The 25,792-nt window shown below is 37.6% G+C and overlaps 1 protein-coding gene and 1 pseudogene across 1 annotated transcript; one reads left to right on the top strand and one right to left on the bottom strand.

Annotated features, from left to right (window-relative positions):
• Window positions 1–1,961: 1,961 nt before the first annotated feature.
• ANGPTL5 (angiopoietin like 5) lies at window positions 1,962–25,056 on the top strand. The gene is made up of 8 exons (XM_040977218.1): window positions 1,962–2,146; window positions 4,495–4,636; window positions 9,914–10,017; window positions 10,776–10,869; window positions 13,407–13,507; window positions 15,371–15,491; window positions 17,990–18,175; window positions 24,737–25,056. The coding sequence occupies exons 1-8, from the start codon at window positions 2,051–2,053 to the stop codon at window positions 25,054–25,056; spliced, it is 1,164 nt and encodes a 387-aa protein (XP_040833152.1). The 5' UTR covers window positions 1,962–2,050.
• LOC121154205 lies at window positions 8,294–8,995 on the bottom strand (annotated as a pseudogene).
• Window positions 25,057–25,792: the final 736 nt, after the last annotated feature.

The following is a 25,792-nucleotide window of genomic DNA, read 5'->3' as shown; positions in this document are numbered from 1 at the left end:
TAACTTGCAGAAGCAAGTTTTGTGATTGGCTGAAATCTGAGTATCATTTTTTCCCAAAACCAAAATTCACTCAGAAGGTACATTGTGGTTTGTTATAGAGGGACTCAGAGTGTGGATTCAGCCGCAGGCAACTGCATCTTATTTAACAACTGTTATAACCTTAAAAGTTGTGTGACAGCTTGTGATGGACAGTATTTGTGCATTCGCTTTCATTTTGGCTAAGCCTACATTTTCCATCTTCTGCTGAAATATTTTCTTGTTCAAATAAGGATTTTCTAAATATGTCTGCAGACAGGCTGTGAAAGAACAAAGAATTTTAATGTCTGGCTGTTTAAAAATGGCTAAAGTTTTGGCGTCTTCATTTCCATTTTGTAGGAGGACTTCAACTGGAAATATAACATTAAGGATACATATTCTTTTACTCCTGATACAGATTATAAGGGCCCTATACTTTATCAGCAACATTGGAATGGCATATAGACCAAATGAAATCAAAATCACACAAACATTTGAATGCTTGCTGTTTCCCACGCAGTGTGCCAGTGTTTAACATATATTACGTTATTTAATTCTCTCAAAAACACCCACTATAAAGGAGAGGTAAGTGAACTATGGTAACAAAGAACTATAGTAATCAGCTAACTTACTCAGGTTTCCAGAAGATCTATATTCCTAACCACCTCTTGCTGCCTCATTGGCAAGTTTCAGTTTGAATAGTAAGTGAGGAGAAAGTAAAGTGGTAAAATAGATAATTAATGTATTTCTTTATTAAGTGATAATGAATGCCTACTTATATCAGTTACTATACACTCATACTATAAATATCATGGCTTGATCTGTACCCTTTAGCTCTCAGTCTAAGAAAGAAGTTGTAGAAAATGTATTTTGAAGCAGAAGACAACTCAGGAAAGTTTGGATTTGCCTCTTCATTTTAGAATAATGACTTTTAGATAGGCTTGTAGAATGAAGGCAAGGAAACATTGTGAAAGAAAAGCTGCAGACTCATGAAAGCATTGATCTAGCAAAGATCAGTCAGAGAATGGTGATTTTCCTGTAACAATAATTTCCTTATGTTCAGAACCTAATATATTTCTTTTTCCCAAAAGGCACAGTAACAGAGATTGAGAGGGAGGCAGGGAGAGAGACATCTTCCATCTGCTAGTTCACTCACCATATGGCTGCAACGGCCAGTGCCACATCAGGTCAGTGCCAGGAGCCAAGAATGTCACCTGGGTCTCTCACATGGGTGTAGGGGCTGAAACACTTGGGTCATCCTCCATTGCCTCTCCAGATGTCTTAGCAGGGAGCTGGATTGGAAGTGAAGCAGTTGGAGCTAAAACTGGTACACATGTGGGATGCCAGCATTGCAGGTGAGCACTTAACCTACTATGCCACAGTGCTGGTTCCATGGAGTTTCAATGATATAGTCATAAATAAGAGACCTACAAATTTGGCATCTATATGGCTAATATGACCATTGCTAATAGTTGCAATCAGTTAAAAGTATTTTTTTAAGTCTGTATTATCTGCTCTGATGTCCACATCGAACAAATTTCTATTCAATATTTCCTCAAAATATTTCCAGTGTGATATTCTTCCCATCCCATCAGTCACTTCTACATTCTATTTTTGTGCAAGTCTTTTCACAGTTATCATGGTATAGCTATTCAAGACAAAAAGAATATTCTGATCCATAAAAGATAGATGAATTTATAAATGCACATTAGACTTATCTTTATCTGTCAATTTATTATGAATTTACTTATTTATCCCTTTATTGCCTGTATGGCAGAAGAATGGATTTATCATGTAGGTAGGGAGCAAAACACAAGGAATTTGCCTAACTTAAAATGATAGGATTTCTAAAGCTACCTTGTTTTTCATAGGAAGGGTGTTGTTTCAAATGAGGGCATGGAAACCAGCAAGCATTGGCTTCTGTTTTTGTTGTACACGTTCCAGAATTTTGAACTGAGGACTCTGTGCACTTAGGTTTTTCCACAGAGAGTGGACTGATATTTCAAGAAGTGTTTTTCATTTACTCAAGAAAAATATGATGGGTCCATACCAAGTCTCACTTTTGTTCTTAAATCTATGTATTTTTATTTGTGGAGAAGCTGTGCAAGGTAACTGTAAACATCATTCTAAGGTAAGAATTTTAGCAATATTATTTTAGCTAGGAAAGCATTAGTAGTTTTCAAGATACATGTTAACATTTTGAAAAGATTATATTACTAAGTATGAGTTATGGAATCATTAGCACTTTTTTTTTTAAAGAAATGCTGTGAGAAATTGCTTAACTGTTAATCTTTTGAACTTAGGAAGCTATAAGCTGAGAATTGACTTAACACTTTTTCTATGGAATAATTTTAAAGAAATTCCAAGCCTGGGTTAAAAACTGGTCTGCAAAGTTTCAATTAGCTTGATAATATAGTTGATGGATAATTTAAAAATCATTCCACTTTAAAAATGCTAGTCTATAAATTTTTACATTTCAAATATGTTTTTTGTGAGGTGTTGCCTAGAAAAATAGAATGTTGTATCTCAAAATAATGCCAAAATAGTAGCTAATATTGTATGTCCAATACCATGATTAGGTGGGAATTTGAACTTCAACACATTGAAATATTGTTTTATAATTTTTAAATGTCATAAAATGCATTTACCATTGTATCAAAGCAAAATTGCAAAATCTCATGATTGAAGCAATAATCCATTTTTGGAAGCATCTAAAACATGTCAAAATACAAAAAATCACATTTATGTTTTAAAAATGTCAATTTATCTTAGTTTTTGAACAAATCTAACATGTCAATCATTACAAATGTATAGATAAGGAACAGAAAGATTAAATTAGATGCATGAAACAAAATGCAAGTATCTTTTCAAGACTAATTTCTTTTAATAATGATTCCTTCAAAAAATTTCAATGTTTAGGTAAAGGAAGACAAAGCTTGTTATTATTGATTTCATATAACAGCACTTTTATGTTTTAGATTTGTTTACTTATTTGAAAGTTGGAGTTAGAGAAAGAGGGAGAAACAGAGAAAAAGAGATTTTCCATTTGCTGGTTTACACCCTAGATGGCCTAAATGGCCAGCAATTGGCCAGGCTAAAGCCAGGAGTCATGAAACAACAGTTATTAAATCTTTATGTATAATGCCAAAGAATATTTTTAACATTAAAGAAATGAATAGTGTACTAACAAGTGCAGATACCTAAGGACTGATAACTGGCCTTTTAAAATATTGCCTTCTGTTGATTTTGCAAGGCAAAACTCCATACTTTTTTCTGTTATCACTGATATCTTTCAGATGTATTAGTATTTTGCTTTCTAAATCTTCAAGTGTCTTAGCTCGTGCAAAAATAAGAGGCAGGGGTGGACACTGTGGTACAGTGAATTCAATTGCTCCTTTGGACGCCCACATTCCATGTTACAGTGCCTGGGTTTAAATTGCAGCACCTTTCCTGACTTTAGCTTCCTTCTAAAGTGCAAGTTGCGAGGCAGCAAGTTCACATGCTTGAGTCCATGCGAACTGTATGGGAGAGAACGATTGAGTTCTTGGCTCCTGGTTTTGGCAAGGCCCACCTCCGACTACTGCATTATGTAAAGGAATTAGACAGTGGTAAAGTTATGAGAAGACCCCACACCAGCCCCCTCTCTCTCCCTACCTTTAAAATATAAGTGAAAAAAAATGTTAAAAAAAACAACAAGAAGAACAAAGCATCAGAGTTCCAGTGTGTGTTGTATCATATTAATCCTTTGCCTGCAGGGTTGGCATCTAATATGGATGCTAGTTCATGTCTAGGCTGCCCCGTTTCTGATTCAGCTCCTGTTATGTATGGCTTGGGAAAGTAGCGGAGGATGGCTAAAGTCCTTGGAACCTTGTACACATGTGGGAAACCTGGAGGAAGCTCCTGATTCTTGTTTCAGATTAGCTCAGTTCTGGCCGTGGTGGCCATTTGAGAACTAGCAGAGGGAAGATCTCTCTCTGTCTTTCCTTCTTTCTGTATAAATGCCTTTCAAATAGAAAATGTAAAAAAAAAAAAAAAATAGAAACAGGCATCTTACTTTGCTATCATTCGTAATTGGTGGCAGAAAGTACATGTTGTAGATATCTCAGGGAAATTTTATAGTCCCTTTTAAAAGAGGGAAAACCAAGGTGGAGATTATCTGTCAAAATTTGGAAAAGTCCAAGGTCAGGATTGTGGAGTCTCTGTAGAATAAACAGACTCTAAATAAATTCTTTCTGAGCTTGAGAAGAAGAGAATAGAAATATTAGATTAATGTGCATTTATTACCCATATTCAAAGTTCACCCATAGTTGTATTTGTTGAAGTTTCAGCTAACCAGTTCATTAAGTGTTTTTAATGATCACCTACTTCGTGTGTTGAAATCTAACCTTTTCCCTATAGTCTTCTTAATTATTATATATATAAGGTTTTCCAACATATCTCATCATGTATTTTTGCTATTTATATTTTTTTAACACAAAGGATTTTCCAGCAGTTAACATTGTAGAAGATGTATCTAACGCAAAAGATAAAAGCAGAAGTAATGACACTGTTTATAAAGACTATGAGCATTCAAGTGATGTTGCCACTAAAATTACAAGAGAAGGAAAGCATTTCATGTGCAGTAAGTATGAAAAATAACTATAATTATAAAATTATAATTTATTATCTCTATAATAGACATAGAAAAGATGTATTTTACCTTTTTTTTTTAAGTCAGAGGCTTTATGTGTTTAGCTAGATGTTTAGTAAATGTTTGGTAGACAAAGTCTATCTTTCTATATACTCAGTTGATGTCCTAGAGGGAAGGGACAAACCAGAGGGCACTGAGAGTAGTACTGTCATTTAGGACTTAATTCTTATTTTCATATGACCTTAGAAATTTCACTGTTAATTATTTTGGGAGGGAGTGGATTTTAGAAGCAGACACATTAGTACTGAGTGTGGCAATATAATATATAGTGTAAGTACTATATATTATAATAGGTTTAATATAAACCCATAGCTGATTTATGTAAGAAAGCATAATAAATTTAAAAATTAGTCTTAATTCAGGACCATATCAAGCAGTAATTTTCCTGGTGTTTTAAAAGTATGTAATGAGTGAGCTGAAAAATGAGGCTCAAAAAAAGAAAAAAAAAGGCAGAAGGGATGATCTGATCTAGATTCCAGAATTTGTAACTCCTACATCAGGAGGCAGAAACGGGTTACATCAATCAAGTTAACTCGATGTGCCACACAAGTCTCCGAAGCTTCTCAAAGCAACGAGTGCAGCCTTAGGTCCACTGAGGCAGATGTCTAAATCCAAGGAAAATGCACTAGGGAGCGAGGGACTGGTCAGGGAAAAAAAGAAATAGAATTGGATGAGATAGTGTTAAAAATGTCAGTAAATCCTTATGTGATTCTATTGCCAGAATGAAAGAAACATAAAATAATATTGAAAGGAGTAATATGCATTAATGTATGTGGCTTTGCTATAGGAGACATCATAACTGTCATAGGCGAAATACAAAAAGGATCTGGATGGTGTAGGTAGCCAGTGTTTATTCCTGAGTGGGATGGTTTTGTTGTTAATGTCTTTGGCATTAGCAACACACAATGAAACAGCTGGGATTTTGGACACCATAGTAACATGGTCTCAAATGCCTTAGAAAGTCAGTACTTTTTGCTGTTCTTGAAACCTTAAATAAGAAATCGTGTTTTTTTGGGGGGGGGAGGCGGGGATGGAGCAGACAATATTCTATTAGCAAGACCACAAACTTTCAGAAACAGAGCAAATTGTAAAAGCTAAAAAACTCATCCATGAGGCACTGCTTGTGTGCCCAAATATTTCAGACTTTTTCCAAATGGCATTCTAAGTCAGCAGTCTCGCTACTGAATTCAGAGGGTCCCGCTTGTTCTCTGATCCCAAGTCAAAGGAATATGTACTAAAGCACACTGTAAACCACTGATGTTTACTACAGCAAAATGAATAAATTCAGAGTGTATTTTGGCTACATTTCAGAGAATACTTAACAGGTCAACATCATTCTATATTATTATTGGCCTTACATCTTTAAATACAATAGATGCTAAGAAATTTCTCTAGGTCGAGGACTTCAACTGAACTGTGCAACCATATTCTTATTTACTACATGTACCAAGTTTAGATGCAACTGCAGAAACTGCCAGCACAGACACCATAGCAGGGTGCCACAGGTGGCTGGTAACCCTAATCCTGAAAAGAAATCCCAACATCCAAACATCTGTTATTTTCCACGTAAACAACATAGAAAGTTGGACCCTGGGGCCAATGAAAAGACAGTAACTAACAGTTGTAAATTTGTTTCAGGTATCAGGTAGTCTAAAAAAAAAAAAATCATAACAAAGACCACTACATTTTTATATATAGATCTGTTCTCGGTGCCAAACAAATTCTTATGGCTAAACTTGTGGAGCTGGTGCAGTACTAACCACGCTTGTTCGCAGAGACCCCGTTCACTCCGTCTCCCCAGCAGAAGACAGTGAGCTGATCAGTTTTAAAGTCACTGAAGTATGGTCCTATTCTCCAAACTGTTCTCCTAGAACAGTTGACGTAACACACACACACACACACACACATGCCTTCGGGAAAATTTCACCTTATCTCCCAATTCGGGTAAACAACTGCAAATAAGTGAACTACAAAAATTGGGCAATCTTGGCCCATAGTTAGAAAATAAACAAATACAGGGGAAACCCACATGAGAGAAGGAGGGGTAGGAAGGGGTGATATTGCCTCTTGCTCTAAAGAGACATTTTGGCACTTGGACCTGGGCAGGAGATGACTCTTTCACCACCCGGCACTCTACCCACTGTGCCCAAGGCTTCCCAGCCTAGCTCAGGTAGTGAGGGCTGCAGAGAAGGACAGACCAACCATGCCTGCCACTGGGCAGGCGGTGCTGGGGCCTTCCCCGGAGTGGCAGAGGGCACCACTGAGGGCGCGTGGCTCAGCCAACCCCCGTGGCAGCTGGAAGAGACTGGCGGGAGGTGAGAAGTCCATTTTGATTCCAGTCTAGGCAGCTGGCCTGCCTGCGAGCTAAGCCCTCTGCCCTGGCCACAGTGGCGCCAATGCCGGGGGAGCAGCCGCACAGCCATGCACCTGCCACCAACCGCCTTAGGAGGAGGGCCTCGGAAGGGCTGGGGAAAGGCCCCTTCAGGTGGCGGAGCTCCCCGAGGCCAGGAAGATTAGAGACTTGGCCTGAAGTAAAAACACAAAACGAATCCTCAAAGAAACTCACCTGCTGCCTCAGCTCAGGTATTGGACGAGCTATCGCCAGAAAGCCGCCCTGGCCCTGCCTCGTGCAGGGAGACCCGGCTTGAGTGCAAGGGTCGCTTCTGCCTGCGCATGTGGACATGGCAAGTCTCCGCCTTCTCTCGGGCGCAAGCACACACGGGTGTGTACACAAACACACACACACACAGTCATGCCAAGGGCCCAGACAACTCCTTCCAAATTCAGAGGTGGGCAGTAGGCAGAGCTAGCAGGAAAGAACCGAAACAACTTAAAAATGTGAAGTGAAGGGGTCGGGCAGCAAGTTGGGTTTTCCACGTGTCATTTTGCAGGCTAATTTGATCCCTTTGCATAGGCGACCCTTGCCTTCTGCCAAAGTACCACGCCACCAGTCTCATAGCAATTACTAAAGCACTGTTCGTTAAAGCTTAATGAACCTGAATCCCAACACGAGCTCCACTACTAATCTGGAGAAAACAACCCACAAATACAAAAAACACAAGACTGCATACACAGAAATGTATCAAGTTTTCTTTTAAAAGGGAGTCCAGCCATAATGCCACTATATCCATAGCAACTCTCACTTGTTGATATTCATTTAGTGTAAAAACGTAGACATCATATACAGAAAAAATTATCAAGTACTGGTCAATAATGTATGGCTGACCCTGAGGATAAGTTTTTGCTTACTCAGAATATTAATACAAAATAAAACAAAACCAAAAGATACCTGTTCTTATATTTGGGAAGACATGTCTTTAAAACGCTAATTCCTGTACACTTCAATAAAGGCATCCGCCAACATCAAATATTGTAACCTGTACTGATATGTCAAAAAATATTCCGATAAAAATCTACAAAAAGTAAGTGTTAAGAGCAAGGCATTGCGTGGTACCAGGTACATAAGTTGGGTTTTCAAGAGTATCCACAATGTGATTTCTCGCTACTAGCTGTGAACAGACAGCGTGCTCATGGCACGAATGCACGTGTGTGCACTATTCTAGGGGGACCAACCCCAACTTGAAATTCTTAATAATTGTACTGACATGGGCAGGACTGGTGAACACCCAGCCATGGTGCTTGACTTGCTGAGAGTGGCAATCTCTGGTAAGATTTTGACGACGAGAGCTCTTTCTGTTCAGAGACTGTTTTTCACTGTGCTCTTTTATCCACTGGGAAGGGCGAAAGCGCCTGGACTGCTCCAGAAAAGCTGCATGAGCAGCAAAAGCTGTGACATAGCAGCAGATGTGTGGCTCCATCTCACTCTGAGCTTCCACTTCTGTATCCGTGAGTCTTGTAAGCAGCTTTTCCTGGCCCTGGGACTACCCCGATCTTGGAAGTCCTTGGGCAGGAGTTATGCAGATCATTGATAGACATGCTGGGATGTTGGATGAGCAGTTTTTCTGTTCGACTTGTTTCCACTTTGATAGCGGTTAATCCACTTGCAGTGAAACATGGGGGAAAGGTGATAAAGCAGCTCTTCTCCATGGAACAGGACTCAGACTGGAGGAAGCAGGAATCACTTGTGTCAGGCAAGCACTCCAGATTCAGGCAACCAGGTAAAGACACAAGGATGCTCAGTAGGCGGCGCTTCATGGATGTCGTCTTTGCTGGGAAATCTGTGCAAGTATCTGTGAAGCCTGCAAGAATCCATTCATCGCCCTCTTCCTCACTGGATTCTGGTTCTCGGTCGGAAGATGTAGTGATTTCACCCACATTAGTGATTTCACACAATTAGAATGGCTAGATGCCTTTACACCTAAGATTTCAAAATTCTGTTTTCAGTTGGAATGGCTCTGAGTGAAAACTGAAGCGTGCGAAGAGCTTATTAAACTTAGGTGAAAACCAAGGAGAACTGTTATCTGTGGGTCTGAGCTCCAAACCCGGGGTGCGCGGCGCAGGAAGCGGTTGACGCTGGCTCAGCAAGGGCAGGGTCGCTAGGGCGTGGGGCTGCCAGGGTAGCTTGGTCGGGAGAGGCTGTGTCTCACTGGGTCCTGGGTAGCCGGTTCAGGACGCAGGACGGCCGTCCAGCCCTCCTGTCTTTGCCGGTTGTTCAGGTCCACTTGTAATTGTGCAAGAAATAGTGTTATAAAATAAAAGCACCTTAAACCAGAAAACCATATGGTAGAAGTTCACTCAGAAATCGGTTAGTTGAAAACTTTGGCTAAGATTTTCTAGGTGTATAGCTGTTCATATATGTACTGGTAGTTTAATTGTGTAAAACTTAACAATCAACAAATGAAAGCAAAGGTTTATTTTAAAAATGAACTTGCTTGATAGGAAAGTGTTGCTGTTTGCCTTTTTATATAATAAGAATTGATGAATCCTCTATCTCCTGCCTCTGTACTTCTTATATGATAAAGTAACAATCATCATTCAGAACGTTACCTCTAAATTATAGCAGATGACTTTGGGTCAACCCTATCATTATATTAGGAAGCAGAGTTTCATTATGTTATATCTAAGCAATCATTATTTTGACTAATGCTGAGATAAAGAATTATGAAAAAAAAAACCCACAATTGGGTATTCAGATAAATTAAGCTGTTACTCAGTTTGCATATTTATGCAAAATCAAGTGACATTATTTTAAATTAATTTTTTGAATTGCAATATAATATTTAGTAGCCATTTTTTATTATACTTAAGGAAATTTGCAAAATTCTATCCTTTCCTATACACGAAGCACCAAGAAATTATTAAGAAATATGATGGACGAACAGCAAGCATCCTTGGATTATTTATCTAACCAGGTAAGGATTTTCTTTACTATTATATTGTTGTTTCATGTACACATTGATTGCAGTAAATGAGAGGTATAATAATGTCGTTTTTCAGTTACAGTCACATTCAGACATCTGTTTCGTGCTTACTGGTAGTAGAGGGATCATTAGAGGGAGCAATAAAAGCACTGGGCCTTCCTCTTAGGGGCATGCAGCCTAGAGGAACAGGAAAATGTATCACACACACACAAACCCACACACACACACACACACACAAATGTGAGCACTCTTAGACTGAAGAGAGCCCACGAGCTGAGCCGTGTAAGACGACTAAAGGCTTTCAAAGGATTTCAAAGTCATAAAGCTTGGGTAAGGAGTGGAAGGCATTCCGTTTTGGAGGCATCTCTTAGATACTGTGCAGGGCTGGATTGACTGGTGGGGAAAGCCAACAAAAGGAATAGTCAGAAAGCAAATAATTCTGTACCAAGAAGTCACTGAGTGGACAAAGAAATGGCATGAGTCAATTGGTGTGGAATATGACTTGGGGAAGAGCAAAGGGAGGAAAGAAGGATCTATAGCAATAATGCAGGCCAAATGTTGAGGGCAGATCCATAGGGGCAATCAAATTCAGAAACAAGGCCAGACAAGCTCAATGTCAGGGATGTAGGCACTATTGAATTTAGTAATCGCTGTTTAGCTATGCCTTTACTGCACTGGAACTTAGCTGATGAAAGTAGGTTCAAACATAACTTTAATTAAATGTGTATGTGAATTATGTGTGTGTTTAGGTTAATGAGCTCATGAATCGAGTTCTCCTTTTAACAACTGAAGTTTTCAGAAAACAGCTGGATCCTTTTCCGCACAGACCAGTTCAATCGCATGGTAGGGACTTGATATTTCAGCCTTCTTGCATTTGTCCTCTATTGCTTAAAGCATTCCTGGAAAGGTTGGCACTTTAAGAAGTTTTCATCTTAAAAATACAGCTCACTATTCTCTAACAGTACGGAGGTCACATTCCTGCCCATTCTCAAGTTATACCACAAAAGATGTGCACTGGCCTGAACTACAAGAGTTCCCTGATCATTTGAAAACCATGGTCCTTTGAAACTATCTTGACTTTGTTAAAAATGGCGTAGTTTTAGGTAGCTTTACTGTTACATTTTATTAATGATTATTTTTCATGTCAGAGTATTTGGGCTACTCCTACCTGTGAGAAATGCCTTTGACATGGTTGAAATGTTTCAGACTGGGATATAAAATTTGAAAAGGACAGATTAAGGCAGAAATATAAGTCAGACTTTTTATACTACATTATAGCAATATTAATTCCTAGAAGCTTGGGATTTTCAGGCAACATTTTCTATAAATCTTATAATTATGAATTTATATAAAAATTCAAGCAAATACATTATTATACAGGGCCGAGTGTATGGCCTTTATGTTTTTCTTCAAAGCAATAAGCAATACGTGATAATCTCTTATGTTCCAGGTATGAATATAGGCAGTTTCACACATTACTTTGTTCTATCTCATTTCTTTTTTTCCCCCTAGAAAGTAATCATTTTAATGATATATTTATTATTATTTTTCATGATACAGTATTGTAGGTATAGAGATTCCTTCCTCTACCTTCCTTTCATCACTCCCTATTTTTCCCTCCCACCATTTTTAAAAATTGATTTTATTTTATTTTTTAACATCTTCTTTTTAATATTGTTTACGTAGTTGAGAAGGATGTACACTCATATGAGCCTCTGATAAGAGTGGGGAGGGTCAGGTATGGAGGAAGGTGGGTGGGACTTGTTTCAATCCTTTTTTCTTTTCTTTTCTTTTCTTTTTTTTTTTATTCCTCTATCCACAGGGGAAGAAGGGGAGAGGGTTGCTGTTGATGCCAAAATCACATCAGCATCTGGGGATGGAGGATGATCTTTTGATGACTCCCTAGAGACCCTGAAGTGGGAACGAGTGAGCCAAGGGGGTTGCTTGAATAGTTTTGATAACCCTGAGATGTTGTCAGTTTTGTTGCTCTTTGGTTAAGAAAATCTTTCCAAGATCTATTGATTGACATAGTCCACCTTAGTGCATCCACAGACCCAGGAACATGCTGAAAAGCTTGGCCAGGAGACTGGTCTAACCCATTTGCATCCTCTCATGTTCCTCCCACCATTGTCTCCATATTTCATTTATTTCTTATAAGTATCCCTAGACAGGAAGTGCTGTATGGTGGTGAGGATCTCCATACAGTTGTGGTGATTAAATGAGTAAATACATGCAGTTTTAAAAATATTACTGGAAGCATAGAAGAATAATGTAAGGATTTGTTAGGATCATTGTCAATGTCAGGTGAGGATTATGCAGCCTAGAAAATCTAAGTTGTTTATGCCGAGTTAGACAATAGTGACAAAACATATTTCAACCCAGGTTAGTCCCTCAATGTGGACCTCTAGCAGATGTCATTTCAGCAATGTCTCCTAACGTTTTAGAACACAGGCAACACAGCTGTATCCCCTGGAAATGAAGAGTATGCACATTTTTCAGAGATGCTTTCTGTGTACCAACATGTGCTTTACTATATAAATTGTCAGAATAAATCTATGAGTAGATATTATTATTATTCTGCTATTACATGGAAGAAATGAGGTTTGAAGCATTAAGTTACTGTGTAGCAAACTCTAATCCATACATCTTCTTGACTATTGCTAAAATGGCTGAAATTAAACCTTTTTTTGTGTGTGAAAGATGTAATTGAGTATTTTGAGTAAAGTTTAATAATTGTTGTAAAATCTAATATCCACACACACACACACACACATCTTTACAATCCCCCAGAGACCTGAATGCTTTGGAGAATGTGATTTTACATATATGCCCATAACAGTTGTAAACAGAACTGGCTCTGTCTGAATTTTGGTTTCTTCTGGGTGAAGAGAGTGTGTCAGTGCTCACTTACACAGTAGAATAATGTTTAGACTGGAGTAGTCAAGGAGTCAGTATATGCCATCTGTTTATTCCTTTGTGTTTTTTATTATCCATTCGTAATAATTTCTCCTACACATTATGTTCTGTAATATAAACCCAAGTTCCTGAAAGAGATTTTTTTTTTTTATTTTTTGGAAAAGAGAATGTACAGCAATAAAATATATCGACTGCTGATTCCAGATGAAATTTTAAAAACAACATAGAACTAAGAGAGGTTATTGGTGAGGGCTTAATGCAGCATGCATTCTTCAATTCTGGTTCTCTCATATATTTTCTTTTTATTTTTGAAATTGTGATCATTTTTAATTTTTTAGGAAGTTAAGAATGATCATGTCACAAATAAAGATAACATTTAGATAGCAAATCAGTTCTCTACAATTAAATCATTGTCTTAAATGCTTACTTGAAAATTTACTAATTAACAAATTTTACTTTTCTAGGTTTAGACTGCAGTGACATTAAAGATACCATTGGCTCTGTGACCAAGACACCAAGTGGCTTGTATATAATTTACCCAGAAGGATCTAGTTATCCATTTGAGGTAAAGCTTTCTCTTATGGAATAAGTTAAATATCCAGGCAATTTAATTAATATTAAAATTATAACTGGTTTACTATTTAGTTTTTTCCTTGAAAAGTTAAAGTAAGTAATTGAAATTTCCAGTTTCAAAATGTTGGTTTTCTAAAATTCTAAAATCTAAATCCTGAACCAATAGAACAGAATAATTTACATTTTACTTTTCAATTTTAGTCTTTATATATGTCTTTTTAAAAAAGAAACAAATGTTTATTAATTTATTTGAAAGGTAGAGTGATAGAGACGGAGACATAGGGAGACAGAGATTTTCCATCTGCTGGTCATTCCCCAGGGGCCAGAGCCAGGTGTAGATCAGGTCAAACGGACGAGCCAGGAACCTCATCCTATTTTCCCACATAGATGGAAGGGATTGAAATTCACTGGCCATCCTTTGCTGCCTTTCCAAACACATTGGCAGGAAGCTGGTTTGGCTTTGATGCTGCCAAGGCTCAAATCAGTACTCAAATATGGAATGCTTAGTCGTAAGAAGTGGCCTAACTTGCTATGCCCTTCGTGGTTATTTTCTCTATGGTCAATACGACCTTCTATTACTCTTACATTAGACAGGATCATCATAGACAGAACCATGCAATATAAATACATGCTTTAATTAGCTGATGGATATTAAAAAATTATGCTTTGATTTGGAGGTTATTTTCAATTTTCTTTCCTGTATGTTTTTTATGATAAATGATTTCATATAATTGCATAGGACATAAATAATTTAGAAGAACCTAAAACTGGATTGTGATGTATATTGAAGCTGACTAACAAACTGAATAAAATAAATTACTTCTATGTCTATCACTGCTAGTTCTGTGAAAGGATTTCAGGAAGAAATTTTTAGAGATTATCCACATTGATGAGATATATGCATGTAAACATATTTATATCCATCCCTATATAATTAGATATTTTTCCTTTGTGCATAAGAAAGTTTGTGGTACTTACACCTCATTTATGGTCTTTATTATATAATAACTTTAAGTAGAGATCTTAGTGCTATTTCCATTTTTTGACATCCATTGATAAAATGTCAGAAAGTTGAGAATTAGGTGGGAAATAATTTTAAAATTATTACCTAAATTGCTTCGTCTATAGATTTAAAAGTGGATCTGAACAGTTGTGGAAAGGGAAAACTTCTAATTTTGTAGAGAGTGGGATGAATAATTACCTCTTTTGTGGGAAATTATTGAGTCCCTCACCTCCTCCACACTGCCTTTCTCAGTCTTCATGTGGGAAGTTTCTGATAGAGAATATGGCTCTGATTTCTTCCCTGTGTTGCTGTAATGGGTTCCCTGCAGGTGCTCTAAGAGGGGCATTTTGCACAGTATCAATAGCTACACTTCAGAGGGCCTGCTGAGTAGGCGTAGATCATACCTTTCTGTCTGGCAGTGCCAGTCTGTGTGAGAAATGCCAGCCTGTGTGAGGAAAGAGCAATCAAAGTCAGGCAGACAAGAAAAACCCATAGCATTTTAGTTCAAGTGAAAAGTTAACTTGTAGAGGAATCTATCACTCTGCCATATAAGATCAGTACAATAAACATGAAACTGAAAAGTCTTTTTAGAGTTGACTAACATGACTAGCATTCTGTAAGCATATATTTAAAAAAAAATGACAGAGACTGTAATTAGGTTCATTCCAAGTTTTCCTTATAATAATCACAATGATCATTTCTAGAGATTTAAAAATCAGATTGTATTCGTGACACATAAAGACATTGAAAACTTTCAGTGGAGGCTTTTTCTCTTTCTCTAGGATTAAGATTAGCATGATTCAGGTCATTATACTAATGCTGTATTGTTGTTGTCTTTTTGTCCTGTTTTAGGTCATGTGTGATATGGATTTCAGAGGGGGTGGATGGACTGTGATACAGAAAAGGATTGATGGAGTAATTAATTTCCAGAGATTGTGGTGTGACTATCTGGATGGATTTGGTGACCTTTTAGGTCAAATTTCATGTTCTTTTGTTCTTTTTTCCTTCTTCTTGATATTCTTACAGGCTATGTCTTTACACATCAGATCTTTAAAGAAAATAGAAAATGCATGTGAATATCAAAATATGACTTAGATCATCCTCTCCTTATGTTAAATGATTTAGTAGATGTTAAGATCTAGAAATCTTTATTGTTAGGTTTTTATTGAAATGTGATTGGAGTGAGAATTCGTGTGCAATATTTACTAAGTGTCCAGTATGCACCCAATAGTGTCCTGACAAAGGCTGGCAGGTTGAGATGTGCGTGGTGTCTGGTTAACCAAATGGAATGGAGAACTGAGATATACTTAGTCCAAATTGAAATTGTTTGAGTTGGACAGAGTATTTTATAAAGATATCAGTAAAGACCCTGTGCCTATTAAACGGTGTCATAAAACAACAACAACAACAAAAATTTGAGAATTACAGGCCAATGTGAACTGTAAAATGTGTTTGCAACATGGCAGTATCACTTTTTCTGGTAAGGACAAATGACAGTGTTCTGCAGAATTTCTATTAGTCAAAACTTCTCCAGGTGAGAAGTAACCCCTGTAATAATGCCATTCAAGGATCCAGTAAGTTGTGTTAGCTCCACTGTACGAAGTCTACTGCATGCCAATAATTTTTGAAGGTAATTTGTTTATAGCAGTTATCTACTCTCCTTGGAATGCAGTTAATTTACTTTCATTACCTCAGAATTTCCAATGAGTATTCTTCCTTACTTAAACTGTCATAAAACAACATTTAAAATTTGAATTGTCATCTTCCTAACTTGATACTTATTTCTGTAGGGAAATGACAAAATTTTTGACTAATTTAGTCTCCAGGCAGGTGTCTTTCATTTAAAGCAAGGCTCCTTTGTACTTAACATTGCTTTTAAAATTATTTTGAGCTTCAGGAAAATGTATTGTTAAATTTTAACTTTGAAGTAGGGAGAAAGGGGAAGGACAATGGGGATATTGGAGTTGAAGGGTTATGGCATGAGACTGACCACATCTTTGGCCATCCCCATATGTCCACTTTCCTGCTGCAATTCTGGATACTTTTTAATGCCAGGTGGGTGGTAACTGTAACTCTCCTGTGAGTCTATGAGAAGGACTTAACATCTTAGCTATAATGATCGTAGTTTGGAAGCTGTCAAATTATTTTCCAATTCCTTGAACTTTGTTTTACTACACCATTACATAATTTAGTAATACCTGTGATCCGAGTAGAAGGCTGCATTTCAAGAGAGGTATCCACACTTAGGCTCTACCACTGTGGGTGGGAGAGGCATCGGTTAGAATATACATGCAGGAAGTACATTATCTGAATTGGAGAGTTTTATAGCTCATCCTGTATGTACAGAAGTTTGAAAATATTGATCCTAAGCCCAAGGACACTCAAGTTTTAGAATATTATTTCCAGTTATAAGGGGATGAAAAAGCTCCGTTGTAACAGAGAGCTATTTCTTCTGAATGTATTCACTCATTCACCCAGAAAGAAAAAAAAAATTTCTTTCTTTTTATTTAAACATCCTTTTTTTAAAGATTTATTTTTATTTTTATTGGAAAGGTGGATATACAGAGAAGAGGACAGACAGAGAGGAAAATCTTCTGTCTGATGATTCACTCCCCAAGTGAACGCAACGGCAGGTGCTGAGCCAATCCGAAGCCAGGAGCCAGGAGCTCTTGCAGGTCTCCCACTTGGGTGCAGGGTCCCAAGGCTTTGGGCCGTCCTTGACTGCTTTCCCAGGCCACAAGCAGGGAACTGGATGGGACGCAGGACCGCCGGGATTAGAACTGGCAACCATATATGATCCTGGCATGTTCAAGGTGAAGACTTTAGCCACTACGCTATTGCACCAGGCCTGAAAAAAATAATTTCAACTGAGCATTTTCAGGATATGTTTCTTTGGAGGTTAAACATTTACATTTCTTGGTAGACATCATTTTATTATCTGCCTGTTCTTCAGTTTTTTTTTTTTTGACATGTCTTAATTTAAGACTTGGTTTTTTATTTAATTGGGCATATAGAAATAAAACAATCTAGTGAGGCACAAGTAAGAAAAAGGTATTTTTAAAAAAGATTTATTTATTTTTATTGGAAAGTAGGTCAGATTTATGCAGAGAAGGAGAAACAGAGAGAAAGATCTTCTGTCCACTGTTTTATTCCCCAAATGGCCACAGTGGCTGAAGCTCAGCTTCTTCCAGATCTCCCAAGCAGGTGCAGGGTCCCAAGGTTATAGGCCTTCATCTACTGCTTTCCCAGGCCATTAACAGAGAACTGGATGGGAAGTGGAGTAGCCAGGACATGAAATACTGTCCAAATGGGATCCTGATGTGTGCAAAGTAAGGATTTAGCCATTTAGGCATCACACTGGCCCAGGGGAAATACTTTCAATAGATCAGGGAAACTGAAGATTTGCACTAGCACAGCCAATTTCTATTTCTGTGAGCCATCTCAGTCAAAACTTTTTTTTTTTTTAAACAGGAGAATTTTGGCTAGGATTAAAAAAGATTTTCTATATAGTAAATCAAAAAAATCGTACTTTTATGCTGCATGTGGCTTTGGAAGCTGAAGATGACACATTTGCATATGCAACGTATGATAATTTTTGGCTAGAAGACGAAACAAGATTTTTTAAAATACACTTAGGACGGTACTCAGGAAATGCTGGTAAGTTTTAAATTTCTTTCCTTTTTCTTCTTTTTTTGATTTAAAAAATTTTAAGCTTTTATTTTATGAGACAGTTCCATAGGCTCTGGGATTTCCCTTGTCCCTCCTGAAGTCCTCTTGAGAAGTTCCTCCTTCTTCCCCTACTGATTTACCCTCTGGTATTACAATGGGTAGTCCTTCATGAAGAGTCATAAGTACATCGTTCCACTATTGAAGTGTTTCCTGACATTGTAGGCATGGACAGTGTCAGAAAATCCAGCATCCTACTGTCAGGTTATATTCAATAGTTTCATGGGAGTCCATCTTTGGTCTGGATGCAGAGATGCACACTGCACTGGCTCCACATCTGGACGTCTGCTGCACTTCTATTATGCATCCCCTTAAATACAGCCAGAAAACACAATGCACAACAGGCAGAAAACCAGAAAAATTACCTCAACATGGGATTAAACAACATGCTACAGAATGACCAATGTGTCATTAAAGTGGTGAAAAAGAAAATCAAAAACCTTATAGAAAATGCTGCTGCTGCATGACCGATATGGCACCAAGGAAATGACAATAAAAGCAAGATTATCAATGTCCATGAGATGAAGCAGAAGCAGTGCTGAAAGGGATGTTTATAACATCAGGGTGCTTACAAATAATCAAAATGTTTCGTGTGAATGATCTATTAATGAATCACAAGGACTTATTGAAAAAGATGCAAATGAATAGAAAGTGCTAAAATGTAAAATTCGCAACAAAAACTTTGAAACAAAAAAGCTGCAAATTGGAACAAGAAAGAGACAACCCCTCACGCATATTAACAAATAGCATCATGAGAGAACAACCACTTAAAATTAGAGATAAAAGAGAAATGGTTGCATTTCTGTTCTTTATGTGTCAAGGCACTAATTTTTTGTTGTCTAGGTATATTTAGAAGTTTCATTGGGAGTCTGCCTTCATTCCTTAGTAGATATGCATGCTGCTGATTTTCTTTGATTCCTGGTACTATGGTTTCTATCACATCCTTTGTTTTTGGGTTACACATGTGTATTTGTTCACCTTTATTTTTTGTTTGTATTTTTGATGAAAGATGTCTTATATTATAGTGAACATATATCTGTCCTTTCAGGATTGCTTAGCATTTTGCTTAGCATAATGTTCTCCAGTTGGGCCCATTTGGATGCAAATGATAGAATTTCATTCTTTTTAATAGCTGAGTAGTATTCCATGGAGTAGATGTACCACAGTTTCTTTAGCCAGTCCTCTTTCAATAGGCATCTAGGTTGTTTCCATGCTTTTGTGATTGTTGATTGTGTTGCAATGAATACAGGGGTGCAAGTTGCTTTCTCATATGAATGTATCAGATCTTTTAGATATATTCCCTGGAGTGGGAGAGCTATGTCATATGGTAGGTGAATTTTCAGTTTCCCGAGTATTCTGCATACCAACTTCCATAGTGGCTGCGCCAGCCTGCAATTCCACCAGCAGTGGAGTAGGGTAACTTTTTCCCCACATGCTTGCCAGCAGGTGTTGTTGGTAGTTTTCTGTATGTGGGTCATTCTCACTGGAGTTATGTGGAACCTCAGTGTTGTTTTTATTTGAATTTCCCTTACTGTTAGGGAGATTGAGCATTTTTTCATGTCTGTTAAGCATTTGGACTTGTTCCTTTGAAAAATGTCTGCTCATTTCCTTCACCCATTTCTTAACTGGTTTGTTTGTTTTGTTGTTATGGGTATTTTGGAGTTCTTTGTATATACTGGATATTAGCCCGCTCTCTGTTGTATAGTATGCAAAGATTTTCTTCCACTGTGTTAGTTGCTTCATTACTTGATTGTTTCCTTTGCTGTGCAGAAGTTTCTGGGTGTAGGTTTATATCCTTTATCCGTTTAAATTTTATCTTTTTGTATGGTGAAAGGTAGGGGTCTTGTTTCTTGTAACTGCAAGCTATTATTCAATTGTCCCAACAGCATTGGTTGAAGAGACCCTATTTCTTCCCTGAGTTGTTTTCTGCTCTCTTGATGAAGATTTGATGGCTGTACAGGTGTGGACTCCCTTCTGATGTTTCTATTCTGTTCCATTAATCTTCCTTTCTGTTTCTGTCCCAGTACCAGAGTCTTTTGATTACTACTGCTCTTTGGTATGTCTTAAAGTCTGAGATTGTGTTCCCTCGAGCTAAGTTCTTATTCTTCAGAAGAGTTTTGGCTATTCTCGGTCTCTTGTGTTTCCAGATAAAATTTTGTACCATTTTTTCCCACTTTGCGAAGAATGTTCTTCATATTTTGATTGGAATCACATTGAATTTGCATATTGCCTTTGATAATATAGACATTTTGATATCGACTCTGCCCATCCAGGAACATGGTATATTTCTCCACTTTGGAAGGTTTTCTGTATCTTTTTTCAATGTTTTGTAATTTTCCTCACAGAGATCTTTCATACCTTTAGTTAGGTTTATTTCAAGATGTTTCAGTATCTTCTCTGTTATTTTGAAAGGCACCATACTGATTAGTTCTTTTTTAGTCTTGGAGTTGTTTGCATACACTAGGGCCACTGATTTGCACTCATTTATTTTGTACCCTGCCACCTTACCAAACTCTCTTAAAAGTTCTAGCAGTCTCTTTATTGGGTGTTTTGGTTCTCCCATGTATAAAATCATGTCATCTGATAGTTTTATTTCCTCTTTTCCAATTTTAATTCCTTTAATTTCTTTTTCTGGTCTAATAGCTGTTGCATGTATTTTCAGTACTGTGTTAAGTAGCAGTGGTGATAGTGGACATCCTTGTCTAGTTCCAGACCTTATGGGAGAACTTCCAATATTTCTGCATTTAGTATGATGCTAGCATTGGGTTTTTCGTAAATTGCTCTGATTATGTTGTAGAATGTTTCTTCTATGCCTATCTTGCTTACAGTTCTTAGCAATACTTTAGAGTTTTTAAAAAGATTTATTCATATTTATTGGAAAGCAGCTATACAGAGGAAAGGAGGCACAGTAAGAAAGATCTTCCATTTGCTAGTTCACTCCCCAGATGGCTGCAACAGCTGGAGCTCAATCAATCCAAAGCCAGATGTCAAGAAATTCTTTCGAGTCCCCCCTAAGTGTTCAAGGTCCTAAGGACTTTGACCATTCTCTGTTAATTTCCCAGGCCATAAGCAGGGAGTTGGATGGGAAGCTGGGACATAAATTGGCACCCTTATGGAATGCTGACAGACAACTAGTCTGTTGAGCCACTGTGTCAATCCCCCTTCTTTCCTTCCTTCCAAGAATTTATCTATTTTACATGAAATTCAGAATTACACACACACACCCCTTCTATTTGTAGGTTTACTTGCCAAATGGCTGCTATGGCCAGAACGGGGCTGATCTGAAACTGGAAGCCGGGAGATTCTTTTGGGTTTCCCATGTGAGTGTAGAGACTCAAGTACTTGGATCATCCTCTGCTGCATTCTCAGGTCATTAGCAGGGAGTAAGATCAGAAGTGGAGCATCTGGGACAGGAAATGGCACCCAATTGGGATGCTGGTACCACAGGAAGATTAGCTTGCTATGCCACTGTGCCAGCCCCAAGTTATTAATTTCTAAAGATGTTCAGAATATTTTAATAGAAATTGCTCTATTAGACAGAAAATTGCATTTATCTTGTTAGATTGATATACAACTGAAAATAGAATAGATTAGAAATAAGAAACCTGGCTAGCTCTTGAGCCAAAACACTGTTAAGATTGTGGTAACATCATATTATTTGGATCATTTCATACTTTCTAAAATAATTTGTCTTAAGTAGTGTCAGTTTGTTCTATTTGTAGAGAGACTATGCAATGGTCTGGAAAGGTATTATTCCCGTTTGTATCTTCAAAATGGCTGGCATCCACAAGTCATAGAATGTTAGAGAGATCTTTTGATCTCATTTCATATTGAAAGTATCAGAAATATTGACTTTCCCATCATCACTACTACTCATGGTACTTGTTCATTATGCATATTCGGTTTTAGACATGAATGATCCATGTTTCACTGCCATTCAACTGACCACAACAGAATACTGATACAGTTTTGAGGGCTGAAGAGAGGGTGGGAGGGATTCCAATTGATTGCATCCTGAGAATCTTTAGATGGGGCAGCTTGCAACAAGGGGTTGATGTTAGATTCAAGCTGTAAAACTTTTGATAAATACATATCCCTGCTGTATCCGATTCAGTAAGCTTGGGCCAGAAGGATGTACTGAAACAGTTACAGCTGAGAACCACTGACCTGGTCCTGGAGGAATGGATTGGCTTTTGGCAAGTATATGTTGGCAGACTGATCAGCTTGAGTCAGGATATAGAGGAAGAAAAATTACAGTGCAAAAAGAGATGCTGGTGGGGTTAGGATCTATGACGTCTGAGAGGGTTTACACTGGGATATTAAATGAAAGCCTGAAATTCAAGTCTTGATATGTTTGGAGAATTTTGAAGACTTTAAGTTGAAACTTTCAATGCTTCAGTTCTAAATGTGTAAAGAGATATTTGAATATGGAAATTCTATGTTAGGAAAATATTATGTGGAGGTTCTCTAATTGATGAGTAGATCTAACTACAGGATAACATAATGGCAAAAGTTTTTCATTTTAGAACCCTCAGAATTTGCAATGCCATATTCTACATTTTCTCAACAAGACTGTTAGGTGACTTTTAACTATCGTTCATATAATATAATCAAAATAATAGAAATAAAAGGATGACACTAAATGATAAATAATAAAAGTAAAAGGATGATAATAAATAATAAAAGGATAGAAATATAAATAAATTGAAGGGGTTACATATAAACAGACAGGTAGAAGTGGGCCACAATTTGTCTTTGAGTCAAGAGCAAAAATAGCAATACAGATTAGGCCAATTGAGCAACATGGTAGATCCATGAGAAGCATAATATTCCATATTATAAAACTTCATAGAAATTCTTTGGGTTCTCAGAGAAAGTAGAGTATGGTGGTCTCCAGCTAAACTCTGATAGTACACATGGCAAATGGATTTGAATGGATAATTGTGTAGGAAATAGATCCATGTGTTTTTATTTGTAAAATTTTATTAAAAATTAAAAATTTTATTTTATTCATTAACCTCTGAGGGAGGGAGAGTGAAAAAGGAGAGAGAGAGAGAGAATGAGAAAGAGAATGATGAGTGGTCTATTCTCCAAATATTCCCCACTTGCCTGCAATGGCCAGGATGGGGCTGGGCTAAAGCTAAAAGCCAGGAGTTTAGTCTAGATCTCTCACGTGGGTGGCAGGAATCCATTTCTTGCACCTTCCAGATTCTGTGTTATCAGGAAGCTGGAGTCAGGAGCTTAAGCTGGCCATTGAACACAGACACTCTGGTGTGGGATGCAGGTGTTTCAACTGCTAGACCAAATGCCCACTCCACTACATACGTTTTTCAGTGAGTTTTTAGGTATAATCCATAGAAGAACTCATATGGTGCATAATGGTTCTCTTGTTGGACTTTTCCCAGGGAGGGTAACCATAGATTGTTAACAAAATTTAGGCAATTCTCTATTAGTGTTCTCTCTTACCTGAAAACCATTGCACTTTGTGTATGTTGAAATTTGTGTTCTTTCTGGAAAGTTATATTCTCTCTATGTATTCTGTTTCCCATGAAATGCAGAGGCAAAGACTTTCTTAATCAGCATAGCTGAGGCAGAAGTTAGGCCTCAACTATTAGTGAGCTTCTTCAAGATCCCCAAGAGGTTTATCTCAAGTGGGCCCAATTATTTAGAAACATAATGAAACAAACACAGGTCCCTGACTCTCCATACAACTCGCATAGCATTTCTCTTTGTGTTCCAAATATACTAACTGACGTTCACTTTGTCATGTGTTTAGAATTTACATTTCTGTATCTAAAATGATGTAAGGTAAATGATAGTGATATGAAACTATGTATAAATGGTTTTATTTTTCTAATTTATGAATCACTTCATTGGTCTCCCTAAGTATGACTGGCTCTTTCCTATCATTTTGACCTAAGTTACCTTATTTTGTCTATGTAATCAAACTTCCACATGCTGAGGAATTTATGGCCAGATTCTGGAACATTGAATAGTGTATGTCTGAGAAATTACTATAGGAACAACCACAAAAAAAATAATTTAAGCTTGTTTTCAAGGTATGATGCTTTATCATAATAGTTTGGTCAACTGAAAGAATGGAAATCACCTCAAATTCAGCCCTTTTAAAACAATCTGTTTTGGGACTTGTCGTGATGGCTCAGTGGTTAAATCCTTACCTTGCATGTGCTGGGATCCCATATGAGTACCGATTTGTGTCCCAGCTACTCCACTTTCCATTCAGCTCCCTGCTTGTGGCTTGGGAAAACAGTGGAGGATGGCCCAAAGCTTTGGGACTCTGCACCCATCTGCGAAGCCCAAAAGAAGCTCCTGCCTTCCGGCTTCAGATTGGCTCAGCTCCACCTGTTGCAGCCACTTGGAGAGTGAACCAGTGGATGGATGATCTTTCTTTCTGTATCTCCTTCTCTCTGTAAATCTGCCTTTCCAATGAAAAATTTTAAAAAATCTTAAAAAAACCCCTGTTTTACCCAGGTGATGCATTCCGGGGCCTCAGAAAAGAAGATAATCAAAATGCAATGCCTTTCAGCACATCAGATGTTGACAATGATGGGTGTCACCCTGCATGCGTGGTCCAGGGTCAGTCTGTGAAGAGCTGCAGTTATCTCAACAATAATACTGGCTGGTGGTTTGGCCAATGTGGTCTGGCAAATCTAAATGGGATTCTTCACTTTTCGGGAAAGCTGCTGGCAACTGGGATTCAGTGGGGCACATGGAGCAAGAACGATTTACCTGTCAAGATTAAATCTGTTTCAATGAAAATCAGAAGAACTTACAACCCATACTTTAAGTAATCTCACTGTAAATTATTATGCAAGCTCTGTAATTTTTAAATAACATCATCATAATTTTATGCAACTCCTGTTTTTCCTTAGTGTCAGATACATTAGCAACATTTGTAGATACCATTTAGATGCTAGAGGGTTAGAGAGAGAATTTCAGTTTTTTGCACTGCATAAGATAAATCATGTTTGTTTTTGCTACTAATTGAATTAACAATATATAATGAAAGTTTTAAAAAATAAATTACAACTTGTCTTCCTGAAATTTATAGTGCTTTTGAAGTATTTTATGTTTTCTTAGAAATTAAAAATCTAAATAAGAAAATTGAGAGAAACATTTTTCTTACTACTATATTCATTTTTATATGACCAATTATGTAACCTAAAGATATTTTGTGTGAAGGAAGTTATAAGGAATAACTTTTATACACATTAATGTATGAATTTCACATTTAAAAAGATACTTTTCTTTTTTTTTTTTTATTATTTTTTTTTTTTTTTATTGGAAAGGCGGATATACAGAGAGGAGAGACAGAGAGGAAGATCTTCCATCCGATGATTCACTCCCCAAGTGAGCCGCAACGGGCCGATACTATGCCGATCCGAAGCCAGGAGCCTCTTCCGGGTCTCCCACGCGGGTGCAGGTTCCCAAAGCTTTGGGCCGTCCTCAACTGCTTTCCCAGGCCACAGGCAGGGAGCTGGAAGGGAAGCGGGGCTGCCGGGATTAGAACCGGCGCCCATATGGGAT

The sequence above is a fragment of the Ochotona curzoniae genome, unplaced genomic scaffold (assembly GCF_017591425.1).
Source record: "Ochotona curzoniae isolate NIBS_2020 unplaced genomic scaffold, NIBS_Ocur_1.0 contig_2723, whole genome shotgun sequence".
NCBI classification, from domain to species: Eukaryota; Metazoa; Chordata; class Mammalia; order Lagomorpha; family Ochotonidae; genus Ochotona; species Ochotona curzoniae.
The sequence above is the reverse complement of the archived record's forward strand: the minus strand, read 5'-3'. Positions and strand labels throughout refer to the sequence as shown.

Excerpts from the sequence above, each read along its gene's own strand:
- ANGPTL5 (XM_040977218.1), top strand. The coding sequence starts at position 2,051 with ATGATGGGTCCATACCAAGTCTCACTTTTGTTCTTAAATCTATGTATT. Across the intron at positions 13,508-15,370 it reads GATCTAGTTATCCATTTGAG|GTCATGTGTGATATGGATTT; the intron begins GTAAAGCTTTCT and ends GTCCTGTTTTAG. Across the intron at positions 18,176-24,736 it reads ACGGTACTCAGGAAATGCTG|GTGATGCATTCCGGGGCCTC; the intron begins GTAAGTTTTAAA and ends TGTTTTACCCAG.